Source organism: Homalodisca vitripennis, chromosome 4, assembly GCF_021130785.1.
Source record: "Homalodisca vitripennis isolate AUS2020 chromosome 4, UT_GWSS_2.1, whole genome shotgun sequence".
NCBI classification, from domain to species: Eukaryota; Metazoa; Arthropoda; class Insecta; order Hemiptera; family Cicadellidae; genus Homalodisca; species Homalodisca vitripennis.
The window spans coordinates 67,764,967-67,782,296 of NC_060210.1; the positions used below are offsets into that span (position 1 = coordinate 67,764,967).

The window sequence follows — 17,330 nt, forward strand, 5'->3', positions numbered from 1 at the left end:
CATCAGAAAATTTTCTCCAATCTTCTGCTCTACAGTGAGTGTAATGTCCCTTCTTCCGGAGGGACATGACTTTGAGATTAGTGCCGTAATTCTTCCTCATGGATCTCGATAGGAGCCCCCCTAACCTTACCCATCCTGAATATCCTGTCACTCCGGAAGCAGCGCTAATGTTCTTACAGGACTAAGTGCAATTTATATTTTCTTGACCAAAGAAAAAAAATAAAAAACAACTGTAATGATCCTTTCTCTTTTTCTAGATGTCATATTCATATCAATAAACAGGTAAACCTGATTGAACAGTTTTTGCAAAATCAATTAAAATAACACAAACTTGCATATATAACCTAAGATATAATAAAATACTAATGTAACTCAGAAATAATAAAATACTAATGTAACTCAGAGCACATGTTTTGAACAATATTTCAATAAGGTGTAGAGGTTATGTTGTTTTTTTGAACAAAACAGCTGAATGAATATGTAGAGCTGGTTCACAAACATATGAAAACTGAATTTCGACCTCTGCTCACATTAATTTGCAAAATACTGAGTACTTGTTTATTATTTACGAAAAACGGTTAATTTGCACATATAAAAAAGAAAAGTCATACCATGAAATAAATGTAGGGCAGAAGACAGCTGATGAAATATAAGGATGTAACCGATCACTATCTAGTTGACAGGATTGCCTTGATATAACACAGGCCTGCTTCTGTCCACATGCAACAGGTATCACATTACCTTGCATCTGCAATGATGGCTTACAAGTACAAAAAGATGATAGGTGTTTACAAAACTAATATCACATAATTTGGAGTAACAAAAAAACAATAATTATATATTTTATTTTGTGAAGCCTTTTGACAAAGCTTTCCTCATCAGACACTTCACAAAAGAATTTTACTTTTGTGAACTATCCGATGAGGACAGCTTAGCTCATATTTACAATGAAAAGACAATCAATACAAGCTCCATTTTGAAGATTATAAAATAAAGTTTAAATTTTAACTCTGATTATCACTCATAGTACAATGCCGACATTCAGCTTTGGAAATTTATAAAGACTGAGGTGATGATATTTGATTGTAAATCCTTATGTTGACTGTAAATTATGTGCCTTTCTCACCCATTTTGAACAAATTATAGACGTGTGGTTCACCTGGTCAGAAACACTGAGGCTAAATAAGCATGATATTTGGAGATAGGTATTATTAATTAAAACCAAAAAGCTAATTATAATGCCTACAATTCGTGCACTCTTACTTTTCATTTAACACATCTCCTCTTTAGCATGGGATTGGTATCGTCAACAATATAAAATAATGGTGAGTCCCCTTTTGTCTTACCGCGGTTTCTCCAGCAGGTGCACGTCCTAAGGAAGTTCTTTCAAAGTCATAAACTTTAATTATTTTCTCTAACAACCACTTTTAATGTGTAGTGACATGGCGTTATAAACCTTGCTTTAATTATAACGAATACATAAAAATAATTAAAATCGGACAATTTTAAGTATCGTTTTGCAAACATAAAATACATTACTTGTAAGGGTTATAGATTTCAGGACTGTTACTTGTCCAACAAAAAAAGTTTTAGATATTCATGATCATGAGAAAATCATCTTTAAACTGTGTAATTGCTATTAAGTTTTCATTACATTAAGAAGAAAAATGTAATGGTTGCCAGAAGCTTAAGGTATTGGTCATTATCAAGCTGGACATTTAATGCAAGCAGATCAGTCAGAATACCGAGCCCACTACTATACCAAACTGTGCAAACCCCAAGTGAAAAGTTGGAGTGAGTGGAGCCATGTAAGATAACTTAATTGACCTTATTCCTTATCTATTCCACTGGTTTAAATGTATCCTTAAATGAATGTTCATAATCCTGATTCCAGCTTTCTAAAGAGACATACAATTATAACCAAATTTTAATTGTGATTAATATACAAATTTCACTATATTCATCAATTGTCTCTAGTCATGATTTTGATTCTTTTATTCTCATATGCAAATTTTAACTCACAATACTTTGGTGAAGGTGATTAAGTTTGGTATTATCTAAACACTGATAGTTAATAATCTATCCTTTTATTTTGGTGTTGGAACAAAATTATACCACTGTTATGAACAAAATTATACCACATGTTATGAACAAAATTATACCACGTGTTATGAACAAAATTATACCACATGTTATGAACCTTGATATAAATTATTTGTACGACCTAATTCAGTCAAATTTCAGTAATAATAATTGAAGTTAACATTTTAAAGCAAGAAACTCGATGTATAAAATTTTAAAATACAATCTTGATTCAAACAATATATTTTTCAATATTTATTGCTAGGTCAGAAATAATAATATACACATTTCTTACATGACATTTAATTAAATGCATTCTTCCTGAAATTTAATTAGTTAGGTATATTATTATAATATATCTATGATATAATAACTCATTTAGATTTTTATAAAACAGCATACAATATAAAATATTGACTAAACTTGTGTATTATACTATTTAAAAAATATAATTTAAGTTTCTTTTCAGAAAATAACCAAACATTGGAATAGGAGAAAAACTATAAGCTATTTAATTCAATAGAGTTATTCATATATAGCTAAACAGTTCTAAAGTAACTGGCCTATCAACAGTAAACGATTATAACCATTGCCACTTCCCACTTCCTGTACCAGTGGGAGAGTTAATGTAGGCCAGCCACACTGATAACTAGCACTTATCACAGTTTCCCCTGCATGGTGTCCTCAACAAATAGTTCACTCTGTTTTCTCGTTTTATTTCTGTAGGTTTCTTGTAAAGAGATTACAAAATAAGTTTCATCAAGCAACACACACCATGAACAAATGTTCATCAGCTATTGCCATTTACTTACGTTACTATTGAATTTTTATACACATAAAATATTCATTGGAGTAGTTTCAGTTCACTTCTGTATTTTTTGAAAATTAAGAGTAGAATGCTAAAAACTTAAAAATCATATTCTGATTTGTGATATGTTTTAGACCTATAAAACAGAATTATGAGGTTCAGAAATTACAATAATATAATTTTAATTATTAGAATAACGGTAGAAAAGAAATAGAAAACATTAGCTTTTGAAAACTTAGAAAACTAATTGATCTGAAGACGTCCTGTCTTAACTTTGGAAGGAATGAAAATGTTCAAACGTCCTTCAAGAATCTGTGAAGTTTTTCTAACAGTTTCCTAAATTAACACTTCTTGCCAAAAAAAAAAAGGGGAAATGGGAGCATAAAAAAGAAGAAAAACCCAAATAGAGACACTCCAAATTGAAGGTCTTTACAAGACAAAATAAACACTATCAAAAAGCCAATATTTGGCTAATCAATCCTAATAAGTAAAAATATTTATATGGAATTGTTTATCGTGTAAGACTTTAATTAAAAGGTCTTAACCAGAGAAAACATAGTACCAATTCCAAGCCCAATATAAAACAATTAGCTACTATGGAAAATAATCATATATAAATGAAAAAGCAACATTTTAACCAAGATCATCCGGAAAAGTGTTTTTTTCTTAAGGTCTTTCATTTAAGGTAATATAATCTATTATCGTGACATAACGAGTAACATTTTTAATTAATTGTACGTTTTGAAATATAACTCGCCTTTGACTCACAGGGGGTTACGTCAAATGGTCCCCGGTGGGGTGTTGGCTAACTCTGGGGATTAGCTGATGTAGGTAGTAAGCTGATATCTCACATGAGGTTTGCCAGTTAGTTATTAGGACCATAGTACATATTAACGTTTCTGAACGTATTTTTTAATATCTTTAATTATGCTAATTTTCCATCACCTCTGGACCTGTTTGAACGTAAGGACATGATAGTTATAAAGTAACAAAGGAGATGAACTTTCATAGAAGTTAGGTAACCGGAGAGATTTAGTATAAATGGGGATTAAACTGACTGGATTGTTGAAAGATCAGAAGTTTACATTATTTAGGAGAGATGTATATATTAGGGAAATGCAGAGACAAGGTGATTACATTAACAAAGAGAATTATATGTATCCTGGAAGATATATAACAGTTGGCAAAAAAGTGGACAGTGGAAGTAAGACAGACGGTTGACTTATAAAAGGCTAAACAAGTCAAAAAGCAAATCCAAGCCTCTTAGTAGGTGTTTAGAAAAGCCAAGTGTTTGGAGAGTAACCTAAAAGAGGTCAATTCCTGACCAGACATGTATTTGATTCTGAAGTTTTCAGTCCCTCTAGAAATATGTTACAATTTGTATAAGCAAGTGAGTCAGTTGCTATTGTTTATGTTTATTAGATAGGGTGGACAGAGTTTTACTTTAATCTGAAAAAGTTAAAAAAAAAAAGAAAAAAAGGTAGAAGATGTCTTATACCAGATGAAGTTAAGAAGCCCTCTCTAACATTTAAGTTGAAGTTTAGTGGCAATTTATGATGCAACCGTAAGATATACAGCTAAACTCTAAATGACCTTTTTTGTTAGCCACTTTGTTAAAATTACATATCCATCAGGTAAATAGATATTTTATTATTCACATGATTAAAATCGAGCATACAGTAAAAGGAGTCCCGGAAACCTTCGGCTATTTTTCCGGGTTAAAAAATTTTACTCTTTCACTTTGGGGTAAAAAATGGGGGTATCTGTTGAAACGATTTATGCAGCTTGGTTTCTTTGGCTGCTATATATACTGCACGAGTGGCCTGAAACACCCTGTATATTACATATTCGTATTTATATTATTTTAGCTGTTTATGGAATAAGGTATAGAACAATAATAAATTAATAATTTTATTTTTATGTCAACACAATGGGCCTCAGATACACTTTAAACTAACAAATGTTGATTTAAAGGATTTGAAAAATCTCTATACATGCCCTGAAACATAAACTGTGTCGCCACACAAAACATGTAGTTTATAATTTATTTCAATGATAAAAGACATAACAATGAACAATATAATTTTAACACTATCTAGAGATATATTGGCAAGACTACTTACGGTGCCTACCATAGTTGAAAGTGCCATATGAACTGAAAGGACTAAGGTGGGCAATGGGTGGGCATTGCCTACACTGACTGACCTACCTGTATATAAAAACACACACACACACACACACACACACACACACATCTGGACTCAGTGTTGTTTATACCACCTCAGCGCCCACCCACATCTAACACCTCTGCCTTGTTCCGTTTATGGGTACATTTACATAATTCAATTATTTAAGATCTCCATTACTTCATTGTATTGTATACAGGGGAATGTGCAGTGGTATTAGCCTTTCTAGCATTAAAGCCAAATATTCTTCTCCAGTACACAGTGTTTAAACAAAAACAATATGTAATCAAAACTTGAACTTTCCATATATTCCACAAAAAATAAATAGCCCATGGCATTTATTTTTAGATATTAAACCATATATTTTTGTAAACTAAATTATCTGTTGTAAAATAGCACAACTTAACAGTCGTCCATAGTGAAACAACCTTGAATTTCACTCCATAAAGACACTGTTAAACTTAAAACATTCTACACCCATTTTTACGGTCACTGAGTCATGGAAGATGTCTCGTTTAAAAAATGTTATTAATGTGTACCCAAATACTTTTTAGTTTTACTTGTAAAGCTTTGCCTATACTTTTTTTATATTCTAACAGTAAAGTAGAAAAATGTTTCATATTTTCCCCTAAATAACTAATAAAAATATTGGAAAAAACTAAAAAATCATTTGGCAATTAATTATAGCTTAAAATGAGACGTCTCCCATGATTCAATGATTAAAAATAAGGGTGTAAAAGTGTTTGAAATTTAAATTGTTGTTTTGGATCTAAAATCAAGATAGCCCATATCAATTAAATGTTTTTTATTATTGTTAAATGTGTCTGTTAATACTACACATTTTTTTTTTCTTTTTTTTGATAATGGTTAATGACCTTCCTGATAATGTATCGGCTAGTACACTTATGTTTGCTGATGATGTTACTTTTTTTAAGTCCAATAGCTGTTATCTCAATTTGTGTGATTACATGACAAATACAGTTCTAAGTGAAGCAGTTGAGTGGTATGCAGCAAATAAATTTTTACTGAATGTGGAAAAAACTCAAATAATAAACTTTTCTGTAAACAATAGTTTTCTCAATAGTAATAATGTAGACTTTGTACAACCTGTTAAATTGTTAGGTTTTTATTTTGACCCAAAATTATCTTGGCATTCCCATATAGAACATGTTTGTAGTAAACTTTGTAAAGTAGTGTACCTGATTAGAAGATTAAGAGAAATTGTACCCACCAACTTTTTAAAACAATGTTATTATGCTTTTTTTCACTCTGTGTTATTGTACGGTATTATGTATTGGGGTAATGGTATAGGTGTATTAAATGTTTTATTGTTACAAAAGAAGATATTAAGGATATTAACTTTCTCAGGTTCAACTGACCATTGTAGACCACTCTTTGTTAGAGAGAGAATTTTGACTGTGATCAACTTGTATATCTTTGTATGTTTATGTCATGTGAAAAATAATTTATTTCAACACTCCCTTGCTACTGATGTACATAACCATTTTACCAGGTCTAGTCACACTATTCGTTTTCCTCACTATAGGCTAAGCAAAACTATGTCTTCCTACAATGTTATGAGCATAAAGCTTTTTAACAGGCTCCCACCAATTGTTCATCACATCAGCAGTACTAGATTTAAGAATGTTATGTATAACTGGTTAATAGATAATCCATTTTATGATGTAAAAGAGTTTTTTAAATTTCACTTTTAACGAGACAACTTTTAAATTTTAAGCTAGGCTAAGTTACCATTTTAATTTAGTTTTAAGGATCTTTTAACTGTTGACGCTTTGTATGTGCCTTAAACTCATATTTTTATATTTTTGCAATGTAAAACTTACTTTGTCTAACTTGTAACCAGCAATTGAAGATTCTATTGTAATTTGGTTATAAATCATGTTGTAATTTGACTATGCCTATTGCATATCATGTTTAATGGCAATAAAGAATGTCTATGTCTATGTCTATGTCTATGTCTACAATTCAACATTGGTTGTCACCGAAAAACTTGCCTTACTGAACAAATAATATACTGAATTTTACGAATAATTTACTTTTTGTGAAATGAGTGATATGAGATAAAAGTGAGTGAGTGAGTGAGAGAGGGATATCTCAGATGAGGTTTGCAGTTAGTTATTAGGACCATAGGGAGGGGAGGGGGGAGAAAGGGAAGGAGGGAGGGAGGAGAGAGAGAATAAATAATTTTCCTTACTATTTTTCTGGTAAGAGTATTTCTAATGTTTTGGTTTTCTTAAAAAAAATTATCTTACTACCTCGAGTCATAATAGTTTTAATTTAAAATCTCTAAATAGTCCAGTCATTTTAGGTTTTTTAAACCTCAATCTGCGGAAAAATTCCGAGTGAGCTGAATTTTGGTATACACCTTCATTATGGCATTTTAATGAATATGTGAAAAATCGACATTGATATCGTGCCGGCTAAAAAATTTGTAAGTCAAAAGGTCACGAAAATAAGTTTTTCGCAAATATCTCGCGACCTATAAATCAGAGGTCAAAAAAGGTCATTATAAAAATTATTCCTCATATTATTATCTACAAAAAATATCTCTTGTATTTTTATGTAGTCAACCGTTTTTGGACTAGAGTGCTGAGAAAGCGAGTGGGGTGCACTCACTCACATAGGGCATTATATACGTATGCATATAAGGCGTCAACTCTATTGCTTTTTATCAATGTATTTAAGTTTTTTTTTAACTTCTAACTTCCACTCGGGCATTTTGTGACAAATATACTTATATTATAGAGGTTTTGGAACTTAGTAAAATCTACTATATATAATACAAATGACGTTCACTGGCAGATGTTCCGTTCATTATTGTTTTGAGACCCGTCCCTTTATACCTGCTACTGCCTGTCGGACTGTGTTTAGCTCAGTTGAAAAATATTTCTTAAGTGTTAAAGACGTTATTTTCGTAGTTTTGTGCTCTTGAACAGTTTTCATAATGAGTGATAAATGTTTCATATGTATTGAACCGTTATCTAGTTGTGACTTAGTAGAAGTCAAACGTGGTCTACAAACATTAAAAAATGCTAGTGTCGACAGAATTGATGGTAACATTAAATATTTGAATACTGAAACATTTGTAAATGTTCACAGTAAATTGTTATAAAAATTATACGAACAATTTGAGTATTGCGGCCTTCAAACGACGCCAAGAGGAGCTGAGTACATCAACATCGCTACACAAAAAAAGAATTAATTCTTTTGATTTCAAAAAATTATGTCTGTTTTGTGGGGGAAGAAGCAAGTGAAGAAATTGAAAGAAAAAATACAGATGCGCTATAAGAGAAGTGAGTACTCTCACATTTTAAAGACGCGTAGTAATAAATATGGAAGAAATGAAAATATGAAAACAATGATGATTATCAATTCACACTGGCTGAGTTGAAAGATGTAATTCAAGGTTACGTTCCAGATGGCAAGACAATATTATAAAAAATTGATTGCTCGATATGGGAGTAATATTGTAATTACCACAAAAAGCAAATCTTTGACTATAATTTGCTTTCGAGATACTGCAGCTAATATTTTGACTAATTCATGGTACGAAGAAAAAAGAAACATTTTTATCTGATCAATTTAACAAAAGAAAATTAATTGAAATGTTTATTCATAATTTCGAAAAAGTTGGTATTTCTACAAGACAATCACGTGGTGATGCTGAGGTCTTAATAGTTGAAACAGGAATTGAAAAATCAATAAATAATACTACAATTATCGTTGGCGAAGACATAGATCTACTCGTACATCTCATAGCACGCACACAAATACACTTGATCATCCTACATCCATTTTTCAAGAAACCAGGGAAAAACAATGTTGATACAAACATATACTTGACTGAGAGCCTCAAAAAGTTTTCACACTGCAAGAAAAATATTCTGTTTCTATATGCCATGACCGGACTTCAACACTTTGGGAAAGGAAAAATTAAAGTCATGAAGATGTTCGAAAAAAGACCCGATTTACACAATTCCTCAGAAATATTCCAACAAGAAAATTGCACTCGAGATGCCCTTGTCAATGCTGGAATACACTTTCTATTAGCAAAGAACGGTGCTTCAAAATCAGGAATTCAAATGACAATTACTGATACTGCAATTTTGCTAAACTAACAAGACAATTGTGGAATTTCAATTATTACCACCCACTTCTTCAGCAATTTTTCCTCTATTTTTAAATGTATAAATAAATAATTATTGATCACAAAATAAAAAAAACTGTTATTACAGATCATGAATTGTGCCTACAGGGTAAACCATGTAAAAAAATGCATTCTACCTCAAAGGTGTGTGGAAACGAGTGCATCATCATAATGTAGTCGCTTTCTCAGCGCTCTAGTCCGAAAACGGTTGACTTTTTTTTTAGCAAGAGACATTTTTTGTAGATAATTGTATGAGAAATAATTTTTATAATGACCTTTATTGACCTCCGATTTATAGGTCGCGAGATATTTGTGAAAATCTAATTTTCGTGACCTTTTGACCCTTATAACTCTTTTAGCCGGCACAATACCAATGTCGATTTTTCACATCTTCATTAAAACGCCATAATGAAGGTGTATACCAAAATTCAGCTCACTAGGAATTTTTCCGCAGATAAAACCTTAAATGACTGGACTAAAAATTAAATATTATATTCAAAAGTGTATAAAATTAATCAATTATTGAACTAAAACCAATAGAGTAATTTCCTTTCAAAACACGTAATGTGGAAACTAGTCAACAATAACTAACTGAATGAAGGAGAGAGAGAAAGAGAATAACTTTATTTAAAAATCATTAATAATTGAAGTAGTTTCAAAATTTTGAATATTTTACAATAACAACTTGTAGTAGCCAAGACACATTGTCTAAAATATCAGTTTAATTGAAAAATGTATTTAAATTATAAAAATGTCTCTCTAACACAGTTTATTCTTAAAAGCTCTAGTTTCCACTTTTTTGATTTTAGCAGGAAGTCTGTTATAACATTTAACCCCCATGTATGAAGGTTTCTTCTCACAAAAGGTCCAGGAGTAATATGGTAGAGTGAAGTTGTTACCATGCCTGGTGTTGTAGTGGTGCATTTCTCCATTACATTGTAAGTGTCTTCCTACCGTATTTAGGATAGTTTCTTGAACATATAAACTTAAAACTGTCAGTATTTTCCATTCTATAAAAATTTGTCTGCGGCAGTCCTGGGGTTTTAAACCAGCCATAACTCTTATTTGTTTTGCAGAAATAAAATATATACTCTGAAAAATTACTATTGGACTACATTTGTTTGTGTTGATCAAAATTTAAAACTCTACTATTTATAGAGAAATCATTCAAACTCAACCATATAAATCAGGGCTGCCCAACCTACGGCCCGCGGGCCGAATCCGGCCCGCGAGTCAGTTTTATGTGGCCCGCCTTGTTGCCAAAACCACCATACATATTTGTTTACAAGCATTTGAAATATTAAATAAATACAAATTTTGAGAACCAAGCAGTCCAGCCGATTTCACGTAGAACGAGCCGTATTCATTTGGTAGAGTATGAGTGTTGAAAGTAAAGTAGTTGCAGACAGATTTCACTGACTACGGTGGTGGCTGCCGGCTGGCGAATAGAGCGCGCGAAAAGCACGACACAGTGCGCGGTGCGGCGACGTAACCCCTACCCAACTCAAGGTCACCACTCGCCACGTGACTTGTTTATTTCCACTACCTCCCCACCCCACCCCTGCAATCCTAGTGCTATTGCTACTGCCCGTGTGTCTCTATACAGACAAGAGTGTTTGTGGTGTCAGTCTTTACGTGTTGAATACTGCAACAGTTGAATTTTAATAATAGTGCGAATTATTTAAAAACATTATATCGCAATGTGTAGTACCAAAAAGAGGAAGATTGACAATGAGTGTCGTATTTTTAATAAGAAGTGGAGTGAGCAATATTTTGTTGTGAATAACAGAAACAGTGCCTTGTGCCTTATTTGTAACGAATCAATAGCGGTGTTAAAGGAGTACAACATCAGAAGGCATTTTGACACGAAACACAAACAAAGTAAATATGCTCAGCTTTCAGGTAAACTTAGAATAGAAAAAGTAGATGCTATGAAAGCATCTTTGTCATCACAGAGAAATATATTTACTAAACGTAATGATGCAAATGAGTCTGTTGTAAGAGCAAGCTACAAAATTGCTGACATTTTAGCTAAGGAAGGTAAACCTTTTAGTGATGGTGAAATAGTCAAAAGTTGTATTTTGAAAGCTGTTGAAGAGCTTTGTCCTCACAAACTTTCTTTGGTAGGCTCTATTAGTCTGTCTCGTAACACCATGACTCGCCGAACCGAAGATATCGGCAAAGACGTCTACAATCAATTAATGTTAGCCTGTGAAAGGTTTGAATGTTTTTCAATTGCTTTGGATGAATCCACGGATAACTCTGATGCAGCTCAGATTCTACTGTTTGTAAGAGGTGTAAATAGTGAATTTCAAATTACCGAAGAACTGGCTGGAGTTCATTCAATGAAAACTACTGTAACTGGTGTGGAAATATTTTCGAAAATTAAGGAAACTGTTTTAGGTCTCGAACTTGATTTTACAAAATTAAAAGGAGTGACTACAGATGGAGGTAAAAACATGAGTGGTACCAAAACAGGTGTAGTTGGAAACGTATACAAAGCAGTGGAAGGCACTAGTGGAGAGAAACCCATCATACTACCTAGTATCATCCATCAGCAGGCTTTGTGTGGAAAAAATTTGGAAATATCAGAAGTGATGGAAATTTTTGTGAAAACAGTAAACTACATACGGTCGTCCTCCCAAAAACACCGCCAGTTCAAGGCATTTTTGTGAGAAATAGACAGTAACTACCCAGACGTGCCCTACTATTGTGAGGTCCGATGGCTTAGTAGGGGTAAAGTTTTACAACGTTTTTTTGAACTTCATGAAGCAATAGATATTTTTATGATAGAACAAGGTCGTCAAGAGCCAGTACTTTCTAATCCGGTGTGGTTGTGGAAGTTAGCATTTTTAGTTGACATCACAGTGCATATCAATTGTTTAAACTTAAAACTACAGGGACCTAATTCTCTTGTTACCGATGCATACCATCACGTAAATGCTTTTAGAAAAAACTGGCCTTCTTTGAGAAGCAGCTAAGTAATAAGAATTTAGACCACTTTGAAACATGTCAAAAATTTGTATCTGAAGGTAGTGTTCCGTTCCCTTCTGAGTTTGCTGCTAAGGTAGTCAGCCAATTGAGTCAGCAGTTTAACGAAAGATTTGAAGATTTTGACAAAGATTGTGGTAGAATCAACATGTTTCAAAATCCATTCAAATTTGATATTGATACTGTGCCTCCATCCCTTCAACTTGAAATTATTGACGTAACAACAAATGAAACGCACAAGAAAAATTATCAAGAATGCCTTAAAAGAGGCGATCTGTTGTCTTTCTATAGTGCTTTGCCGGAAGATTTCAAGAACATAAAGAAGTTTGCTCGAACCATGGTTTCGTTGTTCGGTTCGACTTATGTATGTGAGCAGGCATTTTCCAAGATGAACTTTATCAAATCAAAATTTCGGTCATCCCTTACAGATGAACATTTAAAACCTTTATTAATGATTGGGACCACTAAGTTTGAGCCTAAGTGGAAAGATATTCTCAGCACTAAGCAATTGCAAGGATCTCATTGAACTTTTTGTCAATACTAATATTTTGATTTTAAAATATGTAAAACAAAACAATCTCACTTTTTGACATTTATGGTGGTAATTTGTATGTCCTAGTATCCTAGAAGGATTAATTAAAATCAATGTATTCAATTTATTGGTGACTTTTTTATTGTTCCCTCAGAATTAGAGCAAACATCCAAAAGACTGGGTTTATATTTATTTCTACTAAAAGAACCTAAAAACATAATATATTATAAACCTTTACCTAACAACTAATAAATAATAAGAAATTACAATAATCAGGAAACAAGGGCCAAATAACTTTAAAACTCATATTTTGCACAAGATTTCTGGAACAAACCCCGGGCAATACGTTTTGTTTGGGGTTCCAAATCCCCTGGGATGTTGGCCCACCTGGCCATAAACGCTTTACAATGTGGCCCTTGGGTAAAAAAGGTTGGGCACCCCTGATATAAATGATCAAGCAAACAATGGAATAGAAGAAAGATGTAATAATTTTGTACCTCCATACTTTGGCAATAAAACAAAATATTTTAACTACAACCCTAGGATATTTCCTATTGACCTTGAGAAGATTTGGACAGACGACTGTCAGTGAAATTTGTTTTAGATTCAAATGGGTTCTTTCTGGTGATGTAAGTTAATTCCAATAATTCAAGACCTGACAAAAGCTACTGGCTTTTCTGTTTCCGTTAGCTTGAAGCTCGACATCAAAGTCAGAGTATGTCTGTTTGACATTAAAAAGACAGATCTGCTAATACAGTCAATGTACACCATCTCCAAAGTAACATTTAATTAAACATACTGGTTTGATTCCGAAGGGATACTAAACACTAGTATATATCCAATACTAAAAATATTGCTTATTGCGATACAAATATTCTATTTTATAGGTCAAATTTACAGGAAATGATTCACTTTCACTGCAAATATTAAACAGAATATGAATTGCACCAGATGCAAATAATTTATGTCAATAATGGTTTTGATCTTTTTAGAAATCACCATATCACCACAGCAAATCTACTCATAAAACAAAGTTTGGTTAGTTACACCACTTATAGCTCAAGAATGGCTGTATCGATTATTATGATCTCTGATTTGTTGAATTAGTCTCGCCCTTGAATGGTAGAATAACTATAAAATATTATAAAAGTTTACACAAAAAATTGCTTGAATAAAAAAAAATACACATACGTACTCGTAATATTATAGATTGAAAGAGCCTGTTACGAGTAATCAACTGTTCTGTATAAACATTTTATGGCAGCATAATGTTCAATTAATGTAACCACTTATTTAAATTTGTTTACATTTATAGTCTTGAAAGCATGGAGTAAGTTAGTAGTAACAATACTTCTTATTTCAACCTTTTCTGCAACCACTGTTGAGTACAGAGTAAAAGAATTAAAAGCTATAGTAAAATTATACTTTTAACTATTAACTAAAATTTAGCAAATTACACAGTGCTTGGTCAGTACTATTATGCAGATATCAAAGACAAAGTTATTATCTAACATTTACAATAGATTTAAACAATGTTGTAAAACCGATCTTGGTTGTCTTTTGACATAAGTAGGCTTCTGAGACCTGTGTATGTACATATATTTTCTTGATCAGGAAAACAAGGCAAAATCAAGTATGGCCCAAAAACTACAGTCCTAAATAAATTACAATGCCCATAAATATACACTTTTGGACATATTTTCTTGATCATGGCAACAAGGAAAACTCAACATTGTTATTCCAAATATAATTCACTCCAACCAGAAGTGCTCATACACATGCAAAGCCTACGAAATTACATGTGAAGCCACAGGTAACTGCTAGTTCTACGATATTTATTTGTTACATAAGTTAACAATAATAGAATGTTGCAATGCAATTGTAGACATACAACAAGTCATTTTCAGTATCTAGTAAAAAAAGTAAGACAAAGATAGGATGATTTATATTCAAAGATAATTTATCAGGTTTTTCAAGGAACCCTATTAGTTGATTTTTATGTCACCAACATTGTTTATAGCTCACATTATTATTTTGGCTACTATACAATCTTAATAACGTTATAAATTATCCAATATATATATATATATATATATATATATATATATATATATATATATATATATATAAATTACTTCATTAAAGTAGAATGTGATAGAGCATGGTTACTTTAGGTATTGGCCAAGCAAATGGACAATATTTTCACTTTTCAAATTACAAAATTGCCAGCTCAAACATACTATATCTAATTACTTACATAATATACAACTCATGACGTACTCGCACAATCTCGTCCTTGGTGACGATATTCAGGATCTGCACCTTCTCCTCTTCTTTTAGCTGTGACAGAGCTGGTTCCAAGGATGCCCTCCGGCTATTCATGCCTGTCGACACAATACTCCAGTTCAGCCACTACATTGTCATTGTGGTGACTGTTCTCATATTTCACACTTTATAACTCATAACCTTCATTAACTTCTGGGGGAATCCTATAAATGTTTTTACGGCCTATTGTTCAGTAAATGTAACCCATTACAAGTGTAATGACTAGTGCATTTTGAAAATGTTTTGGTGATTCAATAATTATAAATACACTTTCAACAAATCATGAAACTGTTTATTAGAAGAACTTACAGACATTAAAAATTAAATTTCAACATACACCAGTGGTTTCTACATTATTATAAAAAAGGCTAGTACTAATATGATATTTTAACACTCAATAATACCCTCAATGCATACACATTTGTGTTGTGGTTGTGTGTAAATGCCACAAAAGTTTTCCTTTGACAAACCCTTTAGGATTATTTTGCCCTCAAGGGATGATTGGTCAGAGGGGAAGCAACCTCTTCCACCAGCGGAGCTCGAATGGTACACAGACGGCTCTAAAACAAAAAGCGGCACAGGTGCTGGAATTCTGGGAGTGAGACCATGTAGGGAGCTGGTGGTTCCTATGGGTCCGTATCCGACAGTCTTTCAAGCGGAGGTCGCAGCCATTATGGAATGTGCTCGTGAGAATCTTCGTCTGCGATATAGGGGCAAGACGATTAACATTTTCACGGACAGTCAAGCAGCGCTGATGGCGCTGGATTCTTGCGCAATCAAATCCAAACTGGTTTGGGATTGCTATCAGACCGTTTCCTCCCTTGCCAGAATCAACAATGTAACCGTTTGTTGGGTTCCTGGTCATAAGGGGATTTCTGGGAACGAAAGAGCTGATGCCCTGGCCAACCAGGGCTCAGCAACAATTATGACGGGCCCTCAACCATTCTGCGGTGTTCCAAGGTGTGAATCCTCTAGGGTTGTCTCGAAATGGATTCGCGCGAAGCATGGGAGAAGGTGGAGGTTGCATCCGGGTTTGAGAGTGAGTAGAATGGTATTACAGTCACCTTCCTCCAAGGTGGCCTCGGACCTTCTCTCATTAAACAGATCAATGTCTTCCAAGGTCATTGGTCTCATTACGGGGCATGGTCACCTGAAGAAGCATCTACACAGAGTTGGCATCCTTCAGGAGGATCCGCTCTGTGGAAGGTGTAATGAGCAGGAGGAGACTGCTGAGCACCTGCTCTTTGATTGCCCAGCAATAGCAAGAGAGCGGTATGCCATCTTTGGTAGCTTGAACAGGGGTGGCGAGTTTTCCCAGGAGGACTTGATAGGTTGTTTTCGGCGGTTTGTTGAACTGCTGAAGTTGTAGACTGGTAGTCCTCATGGTGTTTTCGGGGTGCGCAAAAGGCCCTTGAGGCTTAAGTGCATGGCAGTAGGCCGCCCCAAGGAAGAAAAAAAAAAAAAAAAAAAAAAAAAAACGTACTGTTTTACTCCTTTTGGTTGATTCCAGTAAAAACAATTGAAAACAACAAAACATATATTTTTCAAACTTTTGTAGCTTAATTTTAGCATTACAACATTTCTTTACCAATAAAATTCTGCCACGGGACTTTTATATTTCAGAATTTTCTTAAATCTTACAAACATAACTGATGGAGCAAGAGACAGTAATAAAGACTTGTAAAGTCTACCAAGCATTTACAAGGTCATATTTTTATTCGACACTGAGATTTAATGCCCTTTCAATCGAAGGTGTTTGACATTGGTTTAACAGATCATTGCCCTTATCTCATCTTAAAAATAATAAATGTAGAAAATATTAAGAATTAATGTAAATTAAACTTTTAACTACAGGAGGACATAATTATTTGTAATTTGATAACAACTTAGTAAAGCAATAGTTAGTAAACAATAGAAAATTATATACATTTAAAGATTTATTTAAAAATAAAGGAGGTTAATTTATGTTTTAACGCTTTTCATGACATTTTGTGTAACATTGTAAATAGTTGTACGAAAAGATAGACAAGAATTATAAATTAACTAGGGCTAGAAGTTCCTGAATAAATTCAAAGCTGTTGTTGAAGTTAAATAGTAAGAAACATTTGTACAAAATGATTGTGTGACGAAAATATTTTCAGTATTTTAACCGTTTCAGTCAAAATTAAAAAAAATAAATTGATGAGGCGAAAAAATCTGTTAAGATAGTAAGAAATTGTGCATGTCAATGGCTTGAGA

At 33.0% G+C, this 17,330-nt stretch overlaps 1 protein-coding gene across 1 annotated transcript in view; it reads right to left on the minus strand.

Annotated features, from left to right (window-relative positions):
* LOC124359457 overlaps positions 1-17,330 on the minus strand; it is a 151,544-nt gene that overhangs the window by 128,827 nt on the left and 5,387 nt on the right. Inside the window, exon 2 of the mRNA XM_046812206.1 lies at positions 15,025-15,151. Within this exon, the coding sequence (XP_046668162.1) occupies positions 15,025-15,149 (125 nt within the window). The 5' untranslated portion in view covers positions 15,150-15,151. The remainder of the gene's footprint in view (positions 1-15,024; positions 15,152-17,330) is intronic.